At 42.8% G+C, this 24,264-nt stretch overlaps 1 protein-coding gene across 1 annotated transcript; it reads left to right on the top strand.

The window, feature by feature from the left end:
• Nucleotides 1-5,397: 5,397 nt before the first annotated feature.
• On the top strand, nt 5,398-21,804 carry MRPS26 (mitochondrial ribosomal protein S26). Its single transcript, XM_029596019.1, has 4 exons — nt 5,398-5,724; nt 17,475-17,621; nt 19,885-20,008; nt 21,565-21,804. The coding sequence occupies exons 1-4, from the start codon at nt 5,513-5,515 to the stop codon at nt 21,694-21,696; spliced, it is 615 nt and encodes a 204-aa protein (XP_029451879.1). The 5' UTR covers nt 5,398-5,512; the 3' UTR covers nt 21,697-21,804.
• Nucleotides 21,805-24,264: the final 2,460 nt, after the last annotated feature.

Genomic DNA, 24,264 nt, shown 5'->3' with positions numbered 1-24,264 from the left:
ATTTGGGTAGAGAATATTTTGATCTTTCAGGTGATTTACAAGTTGGGTTAACACTGCTTTCTCAAGAACTTTTGCTAGAAATGGCAGATTGAATATTGGACGACAGTTGTCCCAATCGTCAGTTCTACCTGACCTAATTTTTAGAACTGGCTTTATCACCCCTTGTTTTACTCCATGTGGTAAAGTTCCTTCTGATAGTGAATGATTAATTAGGGTTGTGATTGTCGGAGTGATCGCATGGTGTAGTTGTTTCAAGGACCTGGCTGGTATTGGGTCATGTGGGTGAGTAACAGGTTTAATTAACTTTAGCAATGATTTTACTAATTTCCAGTTTTGAGACTCTATCGAATGTGGACCATTTACCTTGTCATTTAAGTCTTCAGGTGTATTTGTTGGGGAATTAATAGTGAATTGTTTTTTCAACTTATTGATTTTGTCTATGAGTGTGTTGGCATATTCATTGCATGAAGCCTTTATGAAGTTATAGTTTCTCGAGGTGTCAGATGATGGGTCTTTAACAGTCTGAAATAGCAGTTTTGAATTAAATATAACCCTGTGAATTTGTTTTGCATAGTAGGTTAGAGTATGGTATTTTGTAAGGAAAGTTTTATATTTTCCTAGGGATTCAGCAGATGGGTGCTTCTGTCATTATTTCTCTAATTTTTCTAAGGTTCTGTTTAGTGATTCTCAGTTCATCATTGTACCAGGGCTTCTTATTTTTGGAGTTATTCCTTTCTTTGTTAATAGTTTTTGTCTGGTCTTCAGCTATATCGGTGACTATCTTATCCCATGGAATTATTTTAATTTAGACAATGGATCTTATTTTCAATTGCTTCAACAGGTACTTCTATCTCTATTTTTCTCCTGAAGGTGAATGTAAGTTTATTATCTGTACTAACATGGCTGGTGAAGGCTACATCTGCTTTTATTAATGGGTGATCAGACAATGGCAATATCGTAGGAGAGGTTTTGATTAGGCAATCATTTGTATTAGTAAATATTAGGTCTAGAGTGTGGCCTGCTTTATGAGTGACTTCCGAGACGAATTGTGACCATCCCAGGGCTTCCATTGCTTCTAAAAACATTGCTGCAGGGAGCTGGAATTGATTTACACCATCAGTTCAGCTCCGTTTCCATGGGGGACCCAGAACTGATTTATGCCGCCAGTTCTACTCTGGCTTATTGTGTCCTGGGAAAAAAGTAGCAGAATGCCATTCTGGGTTCTTCCACCAAAAATTAGGCCCTGGGAAACAGACACAAAAAGGGATTCAATTAGCCCAAGTCTGAAACTTGTGAGCTGTAGTGTGTATCACGGCCAAGGTTGAAGTCTTCATGACTGGCATTATTGCACATGAGTTTCAAACTTGTGCTAATTCAGCCTCTTTTTGTCGGCTTTTTGCTCTGCATCTGCTTCAGTATCATCCCATTTCCTGCTCCCTGTAGAAGAGGAGAGAGAGGGGGACAGAAGGGAAAGAGCTGGATTAAGGAGTTGAGTGTCCCTTCTTTGCTCTGTCCGCTCCAGTCTCTTCCTCTCTCCCCTCCTCTTTACTGCAGACTGCATGAAGGAGAGGGGCTGAGCAGAACATCCCTGTTGCTCTACCTCTTAAATCTGAAAATAAGTGGTGGAACTGTGTTTCAGGCCATTCCCCCACAAATTAAACCCTGCTATGCCTCTAAATGCCGCCTCCAAACCAAAGTGGGATTTAGGGAAGGAAGAAAGTGCATTTGTTCTCTGTTTACTGTATACGTATGTTGTTACCCACTGACATTGATGGATCAGCAGGCTATAAATTGTTTAAATAAATAAGGGTTCCGGCACCAGAGCTCCTGCTTCTGCCCACAGACTAACACTAGCACTGGAAACTTTACTCCATCTCTGACCAGGAGTAAAACTTCCAGTGCTAAAAAAACCCATGAATTAAGCCAATGCACTTTTCTACATTTGTGGGGGGGGGGGGTGGGGAGAAATAGCCAATGATTTCATTTGTATGGAATTTCCATGCAAGGGCACTAAGCAGTGCACACATTTTTATATGCACACTTTTTGTTTGCAAAACTCTTGCTGCATCGGGTGTAAAGCTTTCATACAAAAAAAGTGTATGCACAACTGTGGGTAAAATTGTATGCTCTGCTGAGTGCACCTTATTTATTTATTTTTATGTATTTAAGGCTTTTCTATACCGGCATTCATGATACAATCATATCATGCCGGTTTACAAAGAACAGGGGGTGCAATAACTTTGTTCTTTTAACCAGTGCAGAGGAAATAAAAAAGTTACAATATAACAAGGTTTGCCTTTTTTTGGTTTTTTTACCTTATTACATTGGGTCTTATGTAATAAACCAAAAGGAAGCTAAGTTAGTCTGTTCAATTTCCTCGTGGACTGCCCCACTCCTCTGGCCACTGGTTGCCTTGCTCCCCAAAGCTGTGTTGTGCTCCACCTGAGCTCTTCAATAGCTGCAGCTTCCATCAGGCTCCCTCTTCCCCAGCCCTGAATAGCAATCAGTGGCATCCTGCTAATTGGACAGAACCCCAATAGAAATCCTACACCTCTAGTTCTGAAAAACAATCTGTATCCACAGAAACATTCCTAATAGGTGTAAAGCAGAATTAGGAGGCTTCCCCTTACTACTCATCATGCCAAAATGAATATTCAAATTCTGGTGTCATCTTCAAAACAGCAACAAATTATCTCCACTACTAGGAACTCTGTGAAGTAATGCAAAACTCTGGAAAAAACCAAACATACTCAGCACCTATGTAGCAAACTTGCCATACCAATCCAGCACAGCACAGCACTCAAAACAACTACAACCTGGCCCATGAAAATGCAATACAAATCTGTATTTGATGAGGGTCTGATGTTTTCAGCATTTGTGACAGAGGTGAGATATTCTGCTAGTGTTTATTTGTGCAGGGATCTATAGCAGATCAGCTTGTTGTTTCCAATTTCCATCTCCCAATATGAGATGTGTTGATGTTCTAGGGTATGTTGCAATATGTGGCATCCTGGCACCAGGCCAGAATTGAAACCTGAGCAGGGACAAGATAGACCAGTACCAAAACCTGAGATATGTCTTTGAGGCTCTTGTTCTGGATCAGACAGACATCCGAGTTTGCCATCCAGGCAGATAAACTTTCTTTCCAATCAGTCCTCATGACAAAGATTCTTTAAGTTTGAAATTATTTATTGCACAGGTAGATTCTACTTACAATTGTTGCATCTCAAACGTAAGCCCCAAGGCAACAAGACTAATCGGAGAAAATTCTTTTTCACTCAACGCACAATAAAGCTCTGGAATTTGTTGCCAGAGGATGTGGTTAGTGCAGTTAGTGTTGCTGGGTTCAAAAAATGGTTGGATAATTTCTTGGAGGAGAAATCCATTAACGGCTATTAATCTAGTTCACTTAGGGAATAGCCATTGCTATTAATTGCATCAGTAGCATTAGTGTTTGGGTAATTGCCAGGTTCTTGTGGCCTGGTTTGGCCTCTGTTGGAAACAGGATGCAGGGCTTGATGGACCCTTGGTTTGACCCAGCATGGCAATTTCTTATGTTATGTTCTTATGTTCTTATCTTTGGTAACTGGAGACAGGGTAGCAGGAGGGAGAAGAAGGTCTCTTGAGTTGCAGGAATTTGTTTATGGTAGAGGTAGGGAACTTGAGGGATATGAGGCTGATTTAGTCTTCAGAAGAAGGCAGTAAAAAAGAAGGTAAAAACTCAATCGTTTCAGGGAGTTTTACAGAGCGCTGCTGGCTCTGAAGCCCGCAATGGCAAGACTAAGCTCTCCTAGAGCTGCTAATGGAAACGCCTCCACAAGCTGGGGGCAGGGGGGCAAGGTCCAATGGCGGTGAGCCTAAGAACCATGTGATGCAGGGGAAGCATGAAGGGCAGTCCCTTGAACCTACAAGGCACCTAGGAAGACTTAAGTTAGATTGAGGGGCATTCAAGCTCTTCCGATAGTGAGAGAAAGCAGGGGGGGGGGGGAGGAGGGGAGGGAGCTTCTCTTAAGGGCAAAGGCTCCTCTTAAAGGCAAGGCTCACAGACTTTTATCATGGGTTACAAAAAGTGTTTCAGTATCAAGAATCCTCAGAAGGAAGGGCTACACTAAACACAGTTAAACTACAGTAAATACAGATACAAACATGTACCCACTGCTGGGGACAGAACAGCTCTAATAAGGGTGCTTTGAAGTTTTCTATGAAACCAGACTAGTTTGTTGGTGGTGAGATGCTAAAAAGTATGTTAAAAGTCACAATGTATGTTAAGTGTCAGTGCTGATTTTCATTTCTGCCTTCTGGACTCAATTTACAAGAAAACCTGACTTAAAATAATCATCTTATTAGCATATATGAGTTAAAATTATGCCAACCAATTTGGAAAATATTATGTAAATAAAATAACTCATTGATGTGTAAGTTAGTCAGTGGTATACTTAACTAAGTGTAACAGCTCAGAAGAGCTGAGCTGGCACTCTGCATGGTTTGGTAAGCACCTATTCTATTCTAAGATATCTTATAATAAAAGACTTTTGCTGGCTGTTGGTATTCAGTATTTACTAACACCCTCAACACAGTACTTTCTGTAACCTTTACTTATCACTTTGTAATTGCATCTTTTCTTACTCTTTTAATCATTATGTACATTACTTTGGCAACACAGGTAAAATTGGCATGCCTATTAAGTTATTGGAATCTGCTAAACTGGTTGAACTTGAGCTGTGTGTGGCATCAAGACTCCTGCATTGATCAGGTGGTACTCCAGGAAAGAAACCTCCATTATGAGAACATAATGTACTCAGCACTCCTGCAGCTCAAGTTGGTAGGAGAAGAGAGAAGAAAGGAAGCACAAAAGAGTAAGAGAAAAAAAAAAGGAGGGAAGACAGGAACAGAAGAGCAGATAAGGGGGTGAGATAGGGAAGGAAGTATAGAGATGGGGGCAGAAGGAAGTACCAAAAATGATAAAAAAAAAAAAAAGAAAAGAAAAAAGTAGGGAAGAACAAGTGCCAGCTCTATCGTGTTTGAGCATACCCAATATTGATTAAGCTCTTTTATTGTGTCCCAGTAGGGGTAACCAGTGTTGAGTTTAGCACCCCAGTCATTTCAAGAAGTATGCACAGAAGGGGAAGACAAAAGGGGGGAGGGGGGGGAAGCAGTAGTGATTTTGTGTCAGGTCACCGACCCAGAAACTTTTCGCATTCCTACAGGCAGCAAAAACAAAAACAAAAAAAAGCGTCTTCAGCGGGTCCCATAAAACTATGGCTCTTCTGAACTCAAATTACAAGTGTGTAATGCAAGCAATAGCTCAACAGAGGTCGGGCTTGCCGTCTAATGGCTATGTATGAGTTTGACGTACAGGGCCCTGTCTAGCTCACTAATGCCCTACAGGCTGACACAGACACAAACTCCATTTCCCACAATCGCCCGGAGTGCTTCCGGGGCGAGGAATGCTGCAAATGGCGGCGCCCATCAGCAGCGGGTGACCTGAGAGGTGCATTATACAAGAGTCGCTATGTTCAAGATCGCAGTTGGGTCCTCGCCCGCTTGCTTCCTCGGCCGCCTGCGTCCCCTGCTCCTGCCGGCCCGAGGGCGCAAGTCTCGCACCGACCCGCCGGCCAAGTCCAAGGCGGGGAGGGTGAAGCTGCCGCCTCCCGTGGACCCTGAGGAGCTTCTAGTAGTGCGGGAGCGCTATCTTCAGTACAACAGCCTACTGCGCGCGCTCAGGTAGCCGGAGAGCGACAAGGGAGAAAAAGATGGGGCGCGGGCCGTGACAATTAATCCGTAGAATTATAAACTGGGAGGGAGGTGACGTCACGTTACTCCCATAGGATGTCATTCGTGTGTTTGTAGATTTAGGAAGTATTAAGCTGTTTGAAAGCATGTGTTTTTTGTTTTTGTTTTTTTTGCATGGGTTCCTTATTTAAGAAAAGATAGTAATCCACTTTGAAGTGCCGAAAGGCGGAATGAAATAAAACCAAGACATAAGAATGGTAGATTTCTTTGCCCACCTGACACAGGTGAAGCCTGAGAGGCTGATCCATTTCTGGGTTTTACCTATGTTGCATTGATGGGATCGTGATTTCAATTTCTGGGGAAAACCAAAAGTGGGCAACCCTAGTCCTGATATCAGAAAAGGGGCCTACTTAGTTGCAAAACATCATGGACGGTATCATTTATGATTTTTATTGGTCCAGTAAAAGTTGTAACAGCTTACTAAGGAGAATGATATTATAGATGGGTGAAATCATTGAGGACTCCTACCTCTAAACAACATGGTCACCTGTGGATAGGGTTTTTTGAAACTGCATTATCAATCACAGTAACTATATAGATCAGGCAGCGACTGTATGTTGATATGATTGTCAATTCAGCACCAATAACCACTTCCTGCAGGCAGTTTGCCAGATAGAAGATCTAGCTGTAAAAGTAGGTAATTCAATGCATTTTATTGACAGATATAAACATTTTGTTCCATTAGCTTTGAAATGGCTTTGCAGCGCTTACCAACTGTGTGCAGCATCAGAAGCACAGGCATGCTGGCAGATTTTTCATTGAGCGAAAGCACAAGAGGAGTGCGGAGTAAATAGCCCACACACATAGATAAATAGCAACAGAAACATATGTGGCAAAAAATTATTATGAGCAATAACAGTTAATCACATTTTTTATTTCACATATGCACACAAGCAGTGTGCACAAAATTAAATACCACAGTGAACACTAATGTATAAGCGAGTCCCTGTTGCTAGATTTTTCATTGACACAGTGAAGAGGAATGGGCCAGAGCTGCCACTGCCAAAATCTTTGTTTGCATTCATCACTTCTCTGTGCAGTCTTCTCCCACCAGCTAGAGGAGTCAGTGATCTGTGCTTTTTAGTTGCTGCCTCCGCAGTCTGCTTGTATCTGCAGTCTGAATCACACAGGGCTGGTGGGTCTCATGAGACTATGGGCAGGGATGGCTCAAGGCAGTCTGCTACCTGAGGTGAGAGATAAGCTAGTGTGCTCCCCCAAAAGACATTGCACAGGTCACGACACCCAGAGGCCCAAGAGATAGGACGGGGAGGTTCCCCTTGGAGTTTAGCTGGAGGAGGTAGGGGAGATCCGCCTTGGAATTTTGCTGAGTGGTAGTCCCTTGGAGTGTGGCCCTTGGAAGTGGGGGGAGGCCAGGAATCAGGGTTTAATGGGACAAAGCCAACATGGATTTAGCCAAGGGAAGATACATTTTTTGAAGGTGTAAATAAAGATAGATAAAGGTGAGCCAGTTGATATAGTGTATCTAAAAGCATTTAACAAATTCCCTCATAAGAAACATAAAAATTGGGGAGACTAAGGGTCCATCAAGATGAACATCTTGTTTCCAGCAGTGAACAGTCCTGGTCACAAGGACCTGGCAAGAGCCCAATGGTAAATGATCCTATGTTGTTACATCGCACAGTGATAAGTAGGGGCTATTTCTTGTCTACTTGGTTAATAGTTTATTGATTTTTTTTTTTCTCCAGCAATTTATCCAAACATTTTTTAAATCGAACTACACTAACTGCCGTAACAATATCCCCTGGTAATGAATTCCAGAGCTTAATTATGTGTTGCATGAAAAAGATTTTTCTTTGATTTGTTTTGAATGTGCTGCTTATCAACTTCATGGAGTGTCCCCTAGTGCTTGTATTTTTTGAAAGATGAAATAACCACTTTACATTTAACTGTTCTATTACACTCGTAATTTTATAGACCTCTATCGTATCTCCCCCTCAGCTGTCTCCTCTCCAAGCTGAACAGCCTTAACCTCTTTAGCCTTATGAGGAATTAAAAAAGTCATGGAATAGGTTACAATGTCCTCTTGTGGATTGGGAACTTGTTCAAAGATTAGAAAACAGAGGTTTCATAACATCTAGACAGATGGATTCAGGACCAGTGGATTATGCACCTCTACCAGCAGATGGAGACAGTACAAACTGATGTCACAGTATATATACTGTTGCAGTGACATCAGCCTGCCAGTATGCTCCATTTCCAGCAGATGGTAGACGTGCATTTCCCTACTGGGGATTGCTTTAGATTTTGGAAGGAGAAATAAAAGGAAAACGAATTTGCCCTGCTCTTCTGCGGTGATATCAAATGGTCCCTCTCCCAGCTGAGAATTCTTGGGTGGATTTCCTGGTCCCTCAAATGAGTGCCTTTGGTAGTTGGTTTTTCTGCCAGCGCGGATTTAGTTGCTTGGACTGCTGAAAGGCAGAAGGTGCAGGAAGCCAAGCACAGCGGTGACAGCATATGCCCTCCACCCCGACAGCCAGAGACAGTCTCTGTAAGCCAGGAAAGGCTGAGCTTAAACCTCCCTCAGACCTGGACGAATGTCAGAACGGCGCACCAAGCACGGAGACCGGGCAAAGAGGAAGCCCTACACAAAAACCCTCCTTATGAGTCTCTGTATTTATACTATATATAATGTTAATACTGCAACTTACAAATATAAATGTCATCAATATATATGTCTGTGTGTTAATGTTTTATTAATTTTGAGTTTTTAAATTTCTGTATGTTATTTATATTTGTAAGTTGCAGCATTATTTATTTATTTATTTTTAATTTTTATATACCGATGTTCCTGTATAGAATACCTTTCGCACCGGTTTACAGAGAACCGAACTGTCGCCTCAGGGGCGGATACATTGAAACAATGGTTGAAACTGAAAACTTACAGATTATTAAACATTATACATGTTTTAATAATTTTTTATGTTATTCTACTATAGCCCCTGAGGCAGCCACTCGTTTGGTGAAATTCGGCCAGAGTCGGGAAATTTTAATACGTCTCCACTACAATAAAGCCTTTTAAAGGACATCTGCATCTATTTCGTCTTGTTTTACCCTCATGGCTTTCATAGATCGCCTTCCTCATTGTTTCTTGGGTCCTTCATACATCTTCAGCCTGGTCTAGCCCGCTTAATAGGGCTTTAATTTGCATGTGACTCCGCTACATTTGGCTCAGCTAGTGGACAAGCGTTCAGAATTTGTGTCCAGGAGCACTTTTACTGAATTCCATGTTGAAGAACCAGGTATTTTCATATTTTGAGAGAGCATAGCATGAAGAGCAGAGAAGATACACTTCATCCTGGGCAGGTGGAATGTTTTTTCTTTTATGATATGGAAAGAGCAAAAGTGATTTATTAGATATTATTCCTGGGGTCTAACAATGCTTCTGGACCTTAACTGTCATAGACCCTGAGATTCAGTAGCTCTCTCGGCCCAGCTGGTTTTGCTATGGGAGATGAACTATAGAATAATCTTGTAATGATTGTGAGTCGTGTGGGGAAGGAGACACAGACACAGGAGATCAGTAGAAAGGTTTTCCAACAATAAGCAGGCTGAATTAGTCATGCTGCATGAGTGACGTCATCAGGTGGCACTAGGTAGAGCTGTCTCTCAAAGCTTAAGTTTTAGCTCTACTGGGCATGCATGGTAGTTCCCATGTAGAGAAGCATTCCAGAAATCTCCTTGGTTCTTTTTTGTCCGTGCATAGCACAGATGGTGGAATCCCTGTCTCTCGATTCCTCCTCAGTTTTTATAAAAAACAAAACTTGCTTCAGAGACCCCAAACAGCACTTTTCAGTGCTACATGACTCAGAAAAAGCCCTCCAGCTTCAAATATTGTAGTTGTGGCCATCGGTGATGGACATGATGTGGCCACAACTACTGCTATCTCTGCCTCAGCCCAAATCACAACCAAGCCAATTGCTGGAACTGTGAGAGAATGTCTCCAAAAGCGCAGAGGCAGTGAGCTGATAAGATCTCAAGGCTTTGGGCAGAAGTAGCATCGGCTTCCAAAAACTCCTCAGCCTCCCCATCATCTTCATCAGGAGCAGTAGGAATCCATAGTCAGTCAACAGTCCTCTCCAAGGCAACTGCGCCATCCCCAGTGGGAGCACTTCAAGCGCCTTCTCTTGATGTCCTGAAATCTTTGCCGTCCAAACAGGGAGAAACCCCTGGCATGGAAAACCAAGAGATGGCTCATGTGCCGCACATGACGCAAGCACCGAAGATGGCACAACGAGCATCGAAGATGGCACCCAGTCATCGAAGACTGTGTCCCAGGCACCTTATCCATTGGAGACAGGATACCATGCACCAAAGACAGAGCACCATGCTCTGAAGATGGGGCACCCTCTGCCGAGAACAGCATACTTGCACTGAAAATGACGCAGACAACTTATCTTGTTTCATTGACGACGCACCTGGCGACAACAAGGAAGCACTCGGCACCAACTCCAGCCGCACACTGCTTATCACTGCCTAAGATGATGCATACAGCTTCGGTCACAACACAATCCTCAAAGGCTAAAAGGTAAAGAAGATAACTTTATGCCTAGGCCATGCAGCAGAAGCCCCTCCATCAAAGAGAAAAAAGTGGGATCATGGAAGAGGGGGGACACATCCTTCCTTCTCCATACCTACACCAGGGGCGATGCCTATAGATGATTCTGGGCCCAGAGTCCCCCCTCTTCGCCCACATTGAGGTCCTCTATTGAAAGCGACCAACAGATACATTTGGCTTCCACATCTCCAGGAGGAGACACGCTCCCTGCGAAGTTGTAGGAGCCGTATGATATACTGACCGCAGCGATCCCACCTCCAGGGCTACCAAGAAGGGTGTATCCACCCAATGGGAAACCAGTCCAAGTTCCAGCAGGAGCACATGGCCTTTCCCTTGCGGCCAGCCTGTGGTAAAAAAACAAAACAAAACAGGCTCCCCACACTTCAATGTATTTCCTCTACCTTGCCTCTGGTACTTGTGCTGGATCAGCAACATGTCATAGAGAAAGAGGTCCCTACTTCATCTTCTCCTAATCGATGGTCTCAGCAAGCAGTAGACCAAATCACAGATATCATGCAGAACTTTTTCTACTCTTTATTTCCACAGACTCCACCACCAACCTTGCCTCTGGTGTACCCAATTCATCTGGTAGAAACTGAACCAGAAACACCAGAAGCACCTACATTGCCTGCAACAGGTTCTTCTGGAGACAAAAGCGAGGAGCTTCTGCCTCCATTTCTACCTTCTGGGGAGCCTTCACCAGCACCCTCCCCATGATCGGAAAGCCCTATATTACCTTCTCCAGGGGGGATCAGAGAAACTCAGCGGGTATTTAGTCAGACATGCCAGAGGATCTGCCAGAGCATTCCTCTTCTCTGGAAAATTTGAGCTACTGCCACTTGGTTGAGAAGATAGGTATGGCTCTAAAAGTAGACTTCTGAAAAGAACTAGACTCTAGAGCAGAGATAATGAGCTTTCTAAAAATTTTAGAGATTCCAAGTGAGCCCACCGCACTCTATCTTATCTTGTATTACAGAAATCACTCATGAAATTCTGGGAGACCCCTTCATCGGGAATCACCGCTGCTTACAACCTGGACCTCAAATTTCAGAAAACACAGAGTTACAGAATTGTACAACTTCCCATAACTCCATGGTAGTCGAATTGGCTTTGAAGAGAGTGAAAAAATCCAGGCTCCATTCTAATTTGCCCCCGGGAAAATATCATAAACTTTTAGATGACTTTGGAAAGAAAGTCTTCCATGGCTCCATGCTGTCGACTCAGATCCAACAGCACCAGTTCTACATGGTGTGATATTTGTATGACACTTTACAGTTACTAAAGCCGGTCATCAGATCCAAAGAGGGCCTCCCAATCTCTCATCAACAGCATCATGATATGGCAAAGGGTCTCAAACATCTGTTGAGGAGACTTCTAAAATGCTTATTCACAGCAAGGGCTTCGGCGGCCTCAATTGCAGTTCAGCGTATGGCATGGCTGCATGCAAAAGACATACATGAGGATGTCCATGACAAGTTGGCAGATTTGCCTTGTCTAGCTGATAACCTCTTCAGAGAGAAATTTAAAGGAAACAGTCACCCAAATCAAAGATCAAAACATTGCATGGTACAATCTCTCTTCACAGGAAGTGACCAACTATCTACATTGTACTGCTTCTACCCGCAATACAAGAGGCCCTTCTGCCAAAGGAAGCTTTACTGCCTTACTAGAGATATCTGCCCTTATGCCAACAGCCATGTCCTCAGCAACAGTCTTCCCGATCAAGAAGAAGACAGCATGATAGTTGCCAACAAAAACAGCTGCCGCAATCGGCGTCAAAACCACAACAGAATTTTTAAAGATATCTCTGCCACAGCAACTGACACTAGTAGGGGGCAGAATCCAATCCTTTGCAACATCATGGTCCACAATAACAGACCAATGGGTTTTAAAAATAGTTAAAAAGGGTTATTGCTTAAACTTCAAGAATCAGCCTCAGATACCCTATCTATCTATACTTCCATTCGATCAATCCCAACTGAATCTTCTACATCTGGAAGTGCAATCCATCCTGAAGCAGAATGCCATACAAGAGATTGGGCTGCTCTCAGTTTAGTCAGGGATATTACTCCAAATACTTCCTGATCTCCATCCCCAAAAAGTCAGAAGGTCTCCGGCACATCCTAGACCTCATAATCTCAGCAAGCACCTATACAGGGAAAAGTTCGAGATAACCTCCTTTGGTACCATCTTGCCTTTCATCCAGCCAAGGGATTGGTTGTGCTCCCTAGAGATCAAGGATGCTTATGCTCATATATCTATCTATGCACCCATCCTCTTTGCGTTACCTATGCTTCAAGGTGGGGGACTAACATCAGTACAAAGTACTCCCTTTTGGCCTATTGTCAGCACCAAGAGTTTTCACAGTTTCTGGCTGTGGATGTAGCCTACCTACACTGGTCCAGAATGCAGATATTTCCTTATTTGGATGACTGATAGATAACAGCCCCCCTCAAAAGAAGACTTTGATTCTCACATGGAGTTAACTATCAACTGTTTGGAGGATCTAGGTTTTGTAATAAATTACAAAAAGTCAAACTTACAGCCGACTCAGTCAATACATTTCATGAGAGCACAGATAGATTCACTTCAGTCCAGGGTCTTCCTATCAGACAATAGGATTTTCAACCTTCAAAGCCTAGACAAATGCATACAGCTACAGTCAGCTATCTCAGTTCGACTCATTCTCAAGTTATTGGGACATCTAGTGGCAGCAATACATGTAGTCCCATTAACTCGTCTACATATGAGACGCTTACAGTGGGGTTGAGAATACAATGGAATCAATTCCTACAATCTCTAGCCTCATGAGTCATCATAACAGACTTCATGAAGAAAGATGTAACATGGTGGCTATGTCTAGGGGTACTAGAATCAGGAGCCCTTCTTCGGCCACAGCCGCACAAGCTCATACTCGCCACGGACACCTCACTCGGGGCTGTGGGGCACATCTCTTATAATTCAAGAAGCAAGGACTGGTGGCTCCAAGAGTCATGTTGCCAGATAGACTGCTCTTAATTCTAGTAGATTTATCATGCCCTCAGGGTGTTCAAACACATACTCCGAGGCTAACACATAATGATTCATAAATCAGGTAGCAATGTATTATATTAACAAACGGGAGGGGGGGGGGGGAACAGGGTCTTGGTCTCTCTGCTGGGCAAAGGTCAACTTCGCCTCCCTGCAAACGGTCTACCTCCCGGGGATCACAAACACAGAGGTGGACAGAATCTGCAGAATGTTCCGATCATGCGAATGGACTCTCGCAGACAGTAGCCGACCATCTATTCCATCGCTGGGGCCACCTTTGGATAGATCTGTTCACAACTGAACCAAAAAAAAAATGTTGCCCAGTTCTGCTCTCTCTATCCAAGGCATTACAGAGAGGCCCCAGATGCAATCCCAATTTCATAGTCTCGGGGACTTCTTACGCTTTCACTCAGATACTACTAATTGCAAAACAGAGCAGAAGTGCATGCAAGATCAGGCCAAAATGATACCGATAGCCCCAGTAAGGCCGAGACAACCTTGGTATGCATATCTCATATAACTTTCAGCGGATCTCCCGCAAAGCCTGGGAACCAATCCCTCGCTGCTCACCTAGGAGGGAGGATTACTCCTTCACCCCTTGCAACCTTCCCTCAATCTCACAGCATGGACATTGAATGCTCGACTCTAGTTCTTATCTTCCAAGGTTGAAGACGTCTTAGTTTCGGTGAGAAAAATGTCCATGCAGTGTAACTCTGCCAGATGGTGTAAATGCCACTCTCAAGATCCAATGACATGTAAGGTTAATCTATTACTAAACTACCTCCATTACCTTTTCAACAATAGCTTCGCAACATCTTCCGTCTGCTACACCTAAGTGCCATAGCAGCTTATCTTTCCTTTGTGGATGAAAATCCAATATTGCAACACCTGCTCATATCACAATTCATGAAAGCTCTTCTACACTTAAAGCCTCCCTTACAGAACCCTCCATTCTTTTGGGATGCAAATATAGTCCTTCAAGAATTAATACAATCGCCATTCAAACCCTTGGAAAAATCCAAACTAAAATTCCTAACATGGAAAGTCATTTTCCTTGTGGCAATCACTTCAGCAAGAAGATTGAGTGAATTACAAACTCTTGTGCATGTCCCACCATAGTTACAATTCTTTCATGACAAAGTAGTCCTGTGAACCCATCTAAATTTCTTGATGAAAGTGGTTTCCGCATTCCACTTAAATCAGTCCATCACACTTCCCACCTTTTTTTCCATGCCACATAAACGTGAGAGGGACAGGCAGTTACATTCTCTAGGCTGCAAAAGGGCCTAAGTCTATTATAAATGAAGGACACAGGATCTTAGGCAGTCTTCACAGCTTTTTGTGTCATATGACCCTAATAGACTGGGAATGCAGTCGCAAAGAGAACAGTCTCTAATTGGATTGCATCCTGCATTACAGCATTGTTAGGCAGCACAATCCCTTTCTCTGACACATCCCATAAAGACACATCAAGTACAAGCAATAGTGACTTCCTTTAGTACATTTGGGAAATGTGCCAATTGAGGACATCTGCAAGGTGGCCACTTGGTCATTCGTCAACCCCTTCACATCGTACTACTGCCTCGATGAAATGGCAAAATCGGATAGCGCAGTTAGACAAGTGGTGTTGCATCATCTGTCATCCACACAAATGCTGTCCATAGAGGAGTTTGGATTATGTTTAAAAAAAAAATGGAAGGAAGAAAGACTACTTGATTACTGGCTTGGATCTCCCCATGCAGCATACCTAATCCTGCCTGCTTATTGATGGGGGGAAAAAAAGCAAGTTTGCTTACCTTAAACTGTGTTTTCCGTAGATAGCAGGATGGAATTAGCCATGCATCCTGCCCTTCTTCCCTGGACAGCATTTCTAAATACTCTGACTATCTTCTTTGCATGGATACAAACTAAAGAGATTTCTGGAGTGCTCCTTCTTGCAGGAATTACTGTGCATGCCCAGTAGGGCTAAAGTTTAAGCTTTCAGAGACAGCTCTGTCTAGTGCTGCCTGATGTCAGCCATGCAATCTGGCTAATTCATCCTGCTATCTATGGAAAATAACATTTATGGTAAGCAAACTTGCTTTTACTTTATAAAAACCTGTAGTATAATAAAATTATGTGCTAGCAAAAATATAGTAGATAAACGAAACTGGTGACCAATGTGATATAGATGTGCAAACAGCAGATAAGTGAACCACACGTATCTTATAAATGCCACTTATGCTGATTCAAGTGATAACCCTCATAAATGAGCCAAAGCACAAACGTAACAAAATGCTTTTTTTGCTTGTTCACTTCTGGTACTTCAGTTACTTTGTTGCAAATGTAACATATACCTGCTCAAGAATTTAATCACGGGGTTTAACACTTGTATTCATGAAGCCACTATTTGAACTTTTTTTAGAAAGAAATTATATGTATGCAGAAAGACACTTATCCTTGACGTAGTATTAGAGCGTTGGGGTGGGTAGAACAGAGCCGATATACCCAACGCTCTAATACTACGTCAAGGATAAGTGTCTTTCTGCATACATATAATTTCTTTTTTTAAAAATTTCAAATAGTATTTCATGAATACAAGTGTTAAACCCCGTGATTAAATTCTTGAGCAGGTATATGTTACATTTGCAACAAAGTAACTGAAATACCAGAAGTGAACAAGCAAAAAAAGCATTTTGTTACATTTGTGCTTTGGCTCGTTTATGAGTGTTATCACTTGAATCAGCATAAGTGGCATTTATAAGATATGTGTGGTTCACGTTTTTGTTGTTAGCAAAAATATAGTATCAGGTTAGAGGAAGTTACGCTAGTAAGTGACTTAGGAAATACATCAGAGGCTATAGCATACATGCATAGAGATAATAGAAGGAAAACAAACTATTGCTAAAAACACACTTATGTCCTGAATAACAAGTAAAGAAGTAAGATAACACACACACTAAATCATAGGCTCACGTCCTTTGTCCCGATCCTCGATAGACAAATGTTACAACTTGTATGCTGTCCCCACATAGGAATTGGCGTAAGGTTTGCGAAAGTCTCTTGTGAGGTGTGAGGATGAACTGCGCAGGGAACAGATCTGCTTTTAGCTGTTTTCCATCTGTTCCAACAATTGGGACCAGGGATGAGACATTCATAGGGGTAGATTTTCAAATACCGCGAATAGGCGTACTTTTGTTGGCGCTCCAGGCGCAAACAAAAGTACGCTGGATTTTAGTAGATACGTGCGTAGCCGCGCAAATCCGGGATCGGCGCGCGCAAGGCTATCGATTCCGTATAGCCGGCGCGCGCCGAGCCGCGCAGCCTACCTCCATTCCCTCCGAGGCCGCTCCGAAATCGGAGCGGCCTCGAAGGGAACTTTCCTTTGCCCTCCCCTCACCTTCCCCTACCTAACCCACCCGCCCGGCCCTGTCTAAACCCCTCACTTACCTTTGTCGGGGGATTTACGCCTCCCGGAGGGAGAAGTAAATCCCCGCGCGCCAGCGGGCCGCTAGCGCGCCGGGACGCGACCTGGGGGCGGGTCCGGAGGGCGCGGCCACGCCCCCGAGCCCGCCCCCGGAACGCTCCCGGCACGCCCCAAAAATGCCGCTGCGCTCGGTCCCGCCCCCGACACGCCCCCCTCCGAAAACCCCGGGACTTACGCGAGTCCCGGGGCTCTGCGCGCGCCGGTAGGCCTATGTAAAATAGGCTCACCGGCGCGCAGGGCCCTGCTCGCCTAAATCCGCCCGGATTTGGGCGAGCAGGGCTCTTAAAATCCGCCCCATACTGCGTGCACTCAGATTTCTGTTTCTAGCACTCTTAAGGTATAAATCATATTTCCTGCTCTCAGTGTTTCATTTTTCGGTGGGGGCTGTTTTGTCCCTGCACACTGTATCTAAAATCTTCCCGTCCATTCTCCCTAATCCTAATACAAATCGGAGTGTTGGTTTTGTGGGGTTTGGAAAGATACAAGTGTCAAAATCAAATCAATGTCTGGGAGTGACAGGCTGCATGAGGAAGAAGTCTGCTCAATCCTGGCTTGCTGTGTGAGTGGGTCTCGTACTAGCATGCTGTTTTCTCTCTTCTTCATGTACAGGGCCGAGTTTAAAGAGGATGTACTGCGAAAGCTATATGAGGAGCAGTCAGGCTCTCTGGCCGCAGAAAGAGCACGACAGGAAGCAGACAAGCACAGGATGCTAATGGCTTGGAATGATGCAGAGAATGCGAAGATACATGCAAAGCGGTAAGGAGAGCAAGCTAAGATGTGTGGCCATGTCTTCTAACATTCCTGTCTCCACAGCACGTCTTGCCCCTGGTCCCAAATAATCCACTTAGGAACATAAGCTCAAATCTAGATTTGCCTCCCTTAGAGCAGTACCTTGGTAATTGAGTCAAGGAGTTGAGTTTAATCCTAATCATTCCCCTGAAAGGGAATGTGGTGAGAGTAGAGAGCACTCAGGAGAGAAGACAGAATGAAACAAAGCCTTGAAGAAGTGGACTGTCAAAACTGAAACAACCCACTGAAGACATAGCTAATAACTTAGGGACCGATATTGAAAAACATTTAGTGGGATAACTTCTGAGCTTTCTGGCTAAATACGGACTTTTGAGTATTTAGGTCGCTTATCTGACTAAAATCTAACCAGATAAAAAAAGAGGCATTATGAAGCAAGGCTAAGTTGTTATTTATGAACATTTGGTATTCCACCTTTTCCTAAAGTTGATCTCAAGACAAATTACAATAAATTGAAGTGAACGGAGGTATTAGAATAGCTTACAATTGAATCAGAATTTGCAATTAACTTAGCATTGGGATTCGGCGTAGGAAAACTTATTTGTGAATAGTTTAGGAGACCCATTTGTGCCGCTGTTGTGTATAACACATTCCTTTGAGAGTTGAGAAAGTTGGGTCAAAGATGTGAGTCTTAGGGGAAAGTCTCGCTGAAAAACCATGCCTTACTTTTTTTCCCTGAATTTAAGATAGCAAGGCTCCAGGCGCAGAGTGAGTGGCACTTGTAATAAATGTTTGATGTGTAATACCTGAAAGCACGGCATCAAGTGCAGGACAATCTGGCAGAGGAACAGAAAGAAGAGCCATTTTGGCAAACTTGAGGGTGTGTAAAGAGAGAGATTTATTCAGGGGCTTGTTTTATTCATGCATTTGAAGCCAAAACAGAGATTTTTTTAAAAATTGTATCTGTTTTCTACTGGGCACCAGTGAAATTGATGTCTAATAGGCTTTTGCGCCTACCAAAACTTTCATGGCAGTATTTTGTAGAAGCTGGAGATGCTTTGAACTGTATTGTAAGATGCTGTCGTATAGGGAATTGCAGTCGTCAGTTTTGGTTGCCGATTAACGCATGGATTACCGTAGCAAGATTGTGCTCATCGAGGAAATTACACAGCGGATCTGACGCAGATACCTGAATGAGGACCTTACTACTTTCAAGATGTGGGATTTCATTGTAAGGTTGAGGTAGAGGTTCATACATGACTAGTAATGAAGCAATTGCAGGGCAGCTCTGGCAGCTGAAGCAGAGGAGTTCCGATTCAGATGGGATTAGTCTGTGTTTGCATTTGCTAAACCAGCCATCCAGCTAACTTAGTTGATTTTTAGGTGTATCTGGCTAAGTTAGCTGAGTAACTTTAGACCACTTTTGAAGCAGTCCTAAAGTTATCTGGCCTTGTGTAGCCAGATAGCTTAAGTCTTGATTGGCTATATTGATAGAAATAAAGCTGGTTTAAGTGGCACCAGTTTAGAAAAGAATGCCTGTGCTTATTGGTCTGATTCCAAGAAACCCCTCAACCCCCAACATGGAAAAAATGCGCCCTGCTGGCTGGTAGTTTATGCTTCTAGAGTTGCTGTCCGAGCAATGTTGGAAGCTGCCGGGATCGCCATGTACCTCGATCACAGTGCAGAAAGAGGATTCCAAAGGTTCCGGGGGGGCATAGATTTTAGAGGCTTCCTTAACTGCAGAGGGGGATGGGGGAAGAGGAGGAAGACAGTGGTGACCCCTCCAATCTTTCTTTGTGTAAGTTGGAGTTTGTTGGAGTGATTTGTGGGGGCAGGGGCTTGGCCCAGCAAGCACATTTTTCTTCAACATTGAGTGGTGGGGGCTAGATTGGTGCCACTTAACCAGCTATATTCTTTTCAATATAGTAGACATAGACTTAGGTTATCTGGCCACAGGAGACCGTCTCAGTTTTATATGACTGTGGAAGGAACCCTGGCCCCCCCCCCCCCCCCCCACACTCCAATCTGGTGGCAGCTGTCATGAATGAGTGAATGGGGGGTGACTTTCTAAGGCAAGCAATAGATTCACTTAACAGAGGTTTTTATTATTTTTTTATTTTAAATAAAAAACATAATCCATTTTTAGAGCCTTGGGCATACCCTTGAAGTTTGAAGGAAAGGTGTTGTGAATTTCTCTGACAGAAATGTGTTGTGTGATAGGAGACAGAGGTTCCTGGCCTCTGGTGTTACTAACTGCATTTCTCTTGTAAAGCGAGAAGCGACTCCAACAGGAGGAGGAGGAAATGCAGCAACAAAAACTGCAGGCAGCCATCAACCGTGAAAAGATACAGGAAGATTTCCTGCAAGAGAAGACCAGGGAGATCTTACAACTTCAGGTGAGGCAATGTCACCTTTTCCAATGCAGAGGAACAATAGTAAGAAAATTCTGTACTGGAGCCCATGGGAATTCTTTGTGAGATGGAGGTGAACCCTGTGCTCCCTTGCTGGAGAAGAGAGCCTGGCTTCACACAGCATTTTCAGCAGATCCCTGTAGTTTGTAGAAAACTATCTCTATTCTGCATGGTTTCCATATTGCTATATTTGCAGTGATAAGTTTTTCCAGTGACAGGAACACTTATGTGCACAGATTGGTACTGGACTTTCAGTGATCATTTGAGCGTCTGTCAACGCAAAATAATGGCTAGATCAGTGTTTTTTTAGTCACCCCAGGACATATGGCCACTGGTTTTCTGCCAGATGTACAGGATAGTTTTGTATCACTGGGGCTCCATAGTAAAATAAAGCCTTTTTTTCTATCACCTTGTTAACAAGGGTCTAAAGACCAATATAAAAACCTGCCTAATATAAGCACATCCTTTTTAATTATTTCTCCCGCAAATACTCCCATCTCTCCTGGTTATTCCTGAAGGAACCCAATAGGAGTGGTCCTCTGGGTTGTTCAGTCAGGAGCAATTAATTCTCTGCAGTGGGCCTCTTCTTCTGTTGGCTGCTTGACGATATGGCAGAAGAGAGAGAACTACATGGAACACCAGATTCGTAGGCAAGGCCCAAGCGGATGTTTCCTAACTTTCATTGGCTTCTGCAGAATGTCCCACGGGCTGATCTCTCCCTATCACATTTGGCCTCCTTATTTCAGTCCCTTGATGACATTAGTGGGAGGAGGCAGGGCTGCACTGAACATAGAAGTTATGTCTTGGCCAATTGAAAACTGCTGGGAAAAAGATAGGAAACTTTCTTGATACCAGAACCATGGAAAATCCACAGATTGAAAAATATAAAATAAATACACTTTACCCATGAGAACTTTTGGTCCATGGGAAGGTTGAACAGTCAGACTAAGTACTGGAGTTTAACAAGAGGTTGAGTGGCTGCTTTGGGAAACTCAGACGGACTATCAGTCTGAGAGAGATTCCTGACTCACTTCAGAATGATTTCTGTTGGGATCCAATCTCTTGTTTCTGGTAGGGGAAAAACAGTGCAGTAAACCTTTGTGGTCTTTTCACAGTTCAAGATTATTAGATGAATATAGAGTTTTTTTAATGAGAAAAAAAAACAGTAAAAACTAATTTAAATTCTGATTTTTCTGTTTTGCTTATTTGTTGGCCATGCCTTTACAACTTTCATCAGGAACTCTACTTCATTCCCAAATGAAACTGCTCCTCATGAACCGCGCGTTTTATTGGGAGACTGTGGTGTCAAATAAAGCTAAATAATGTAGAAGCTCTAACTTTAAATAAACATTTTTTGCTTCCAGTAGACATATGGGACTTGCTATGTGCACTTTTAACTTTGTATTTCAATATGTCTGATATTGGAACATTTGTCCTAAATGTTCTGGTGTCATTCTGTCAGTATCAAGGAACAAACCCTCTAGCCTTTACTTCATTGCTGTTAATCTTGTTGTACTTGTACTCTCTCCCACATTACACAGGAAGAAGCCAAAAGTTTCATCACCCAAGAAAATCTGGACCAGCGAATCGAGGCTGTGCTGGACAATCCTAAGAACTACAATTTCTCCATTGACAAAGAGGGCAGGGTCAGTAAGCGCACTGTCCTATCCTAGAGATACATTCAGGCTATGGGAGGTAAAAAAAAAACAGCCTCATTCATGTTGGGTAGAGAAGGGTCGTTCAGCCATGCGGCCGACCATGATCTGCTTTGTGAGGTGGAATCCTTGGAGCCCTGCAGCGTGAAGTTTGGATTCTGGGTGCTGAAGCACTGATGGCACAGACTGCTCATATTAACTTTTTTTTCAAAACAGCTCTGAGTTGCTTTACTTCACATTGTGAGTGCAGCCCCCTCAATTTTTACAGAGAGACTTTTTCCAAAAAGAAACTCTTCCATGGATTCTGAGTTCATACGTCTTAATGAAAGAACATCTGTTCATTGTTCTCTTTGGAGATTTAACAAAGGATATGAAAACATATGATGTGCTTAAACTTTTGGTCATATCTTGAGAAGGAATGTGTGTGGTTTTGAAAGCTCGTGTACACCAGGGGTGGGCAATTCCGGTCCTCGAGGGCTGCAAACCAGTCAGGTTTTCAGGATATCCTTAATGAATATGCATGAGAGAGACCTGCATACACACTGCCTCAGTTGTATGCAAATCTATTTCATGCATATTCATTAGGGGTATCCTGAAAACCCGACTGGTTTGCAGCCCTCGAGGACCGGACTTGCCCACCCCTGGTGTACACCATCTTATTGTACCAATATAAATCTTATCCAGACAAAAGATACCACAATACGGCTACTAGATCTCTGCATTTGTGAAATATTTGTGATGAATGCTAATGTTTGGCTTGTAGATGTTTCATTGCTTGACGGTAATATCTGGCAGTAATTTCCATGTGATTGTTCTGGTAAAATAATGGAATTCTGCTCACATTCAAGGTATTGTGAAAAAATGAGCAGAGCCAAAAGGCATATTGAGATTTTCCCAAAGCATGCTACTGATATGCTGGATGATCCTGAGAAGTCTTCTGTTTCACATGCAAGAATCCACATCAGTTTTGGAAATGATTACAATAAAAGTCATTTTTTGTTTCCTGTTCTTCTAGTTTTTTTTCTGTTTCTAACATGTGGATTCCAAGAAAGGAGTCCACTAAGGTATGAGAGAGTACAACAATGAAGGCCTGCTACATCCATAGCATCTGTACTTGTCATTTCACAGCCAGCATTTAGTCACCAGCAGTGAGAGCATCTCCAAGGATAGTGGAGGATTGTGGGTGTGTCAGCCCAGGGGTGTATCTTAAATTTATACACATCAATTTGCATGTATACTTTTCAAATTACATCACAATGTCACAAATATGATATTTTTATTCCAAACAATTTTTTATTATAAACTACAGTTAAATAAAACAAGTTTACATATTACTAACATATATCATAGATATCATTATGGACATGTCAGAGAACATCCTATACATTATTATCCCCTCAACCCCCAATAACATGTACACATTCTCACCATTCATACCACATTCACATAACATACCTCATCCATTAATAAAATACAGATAAAATTCAAAACTTATAATATCCCCAATAACTTCTTTCAGATGTCTCCCTACTACCACATTCTTCCCAACAAGCTGCCTTGTTTTGCCCATTGAGGCTTCCTCGGGGGTATTTCTTAACCCACTCCTTGATATCCCTCTGTAAATATTTTCTTGGGGACACACCAATTTTTCAACCGTCACCCGGTCTCCTAAAACATATGAACAAAATTACTCTCCCATCCACCCCTCTAAAATACTATCAAATACCATCATAATATACACTCACTATTGTGTTCTCACTTATCTGCTCATGTCCATGTTCTCAAAATATTCTCCACGGATACACTACAAATATTCAAAAATATATATGAATATATAACTATCACTTTCTCATATAATTCTAACCCGAGTACTATTATATATCATAATTACCTATATACCAAAACCGGCCGCCCTCTCACAGTTTCCAGCAAACTAGCGCCTCACACACATTCCGAATCAACTTCTTATTATACTCATAAATATCTGCAACAATACATACATGAACTACAAACATTTTCATACCCCACCTCACTCTCAAACAACCCTCAAAACATACCTGATATCTATATCACAACTATTGCCCTCATAGATGTTTCCACATTCCTTCAATGGGACCTCCATTCCTCCGGGGTGAATCCACCCTACAGCATCCTCACCACGCTGGGTTTAAACGGCAATTCTAACCAATCATAATCCCTCATACAGGGCGTCACATCCACACAACAAGCAGTACCAACGACCTTACAACAACATATACTACCAATGTATATACCAATTGCCAACCTCCCAATGATTGCAAAAATCATGGAGAAGGTAGTAAACAGACAACTATCCGAATTCCTAGAAGAGAATGACATTCTAACCTCCAATCAATTCGGATTTCGAAAGTCACTGAACACTGAATCTCTACTAGCCTCGCTTTCTGATAACATCCTCATCAACCTGGAAAATGGTCAACCTTTCCTTCTCGTCTTACTGGACCTCTCCTCAGCGTTCGACACTGTGAACCATACCTGCCTCATTCAGCGTCTAGCAGATATTGGTATAACAGGTTCAGCGCTCAACTGATTCAAATCTTTCCTTGA

Source organism: Rhinatrema bivittatum, chromosome 1 (assembly GCF_901001135.1).
Source record: "Rhinatrema bivittatum chromosome 1, aRhiBiv1.1, whole genome shotgun sequence".
Lineage (NCBI taxonomy): Eukaryota > Metazoa > Chordata > Amphibia > Gymnophiona > Rhinatrematidae > Rhinatrema > Rhinatrema bivittatum.
This window is presented reverse-complemented; position numbering and strand designations above follow the sequence as displayed.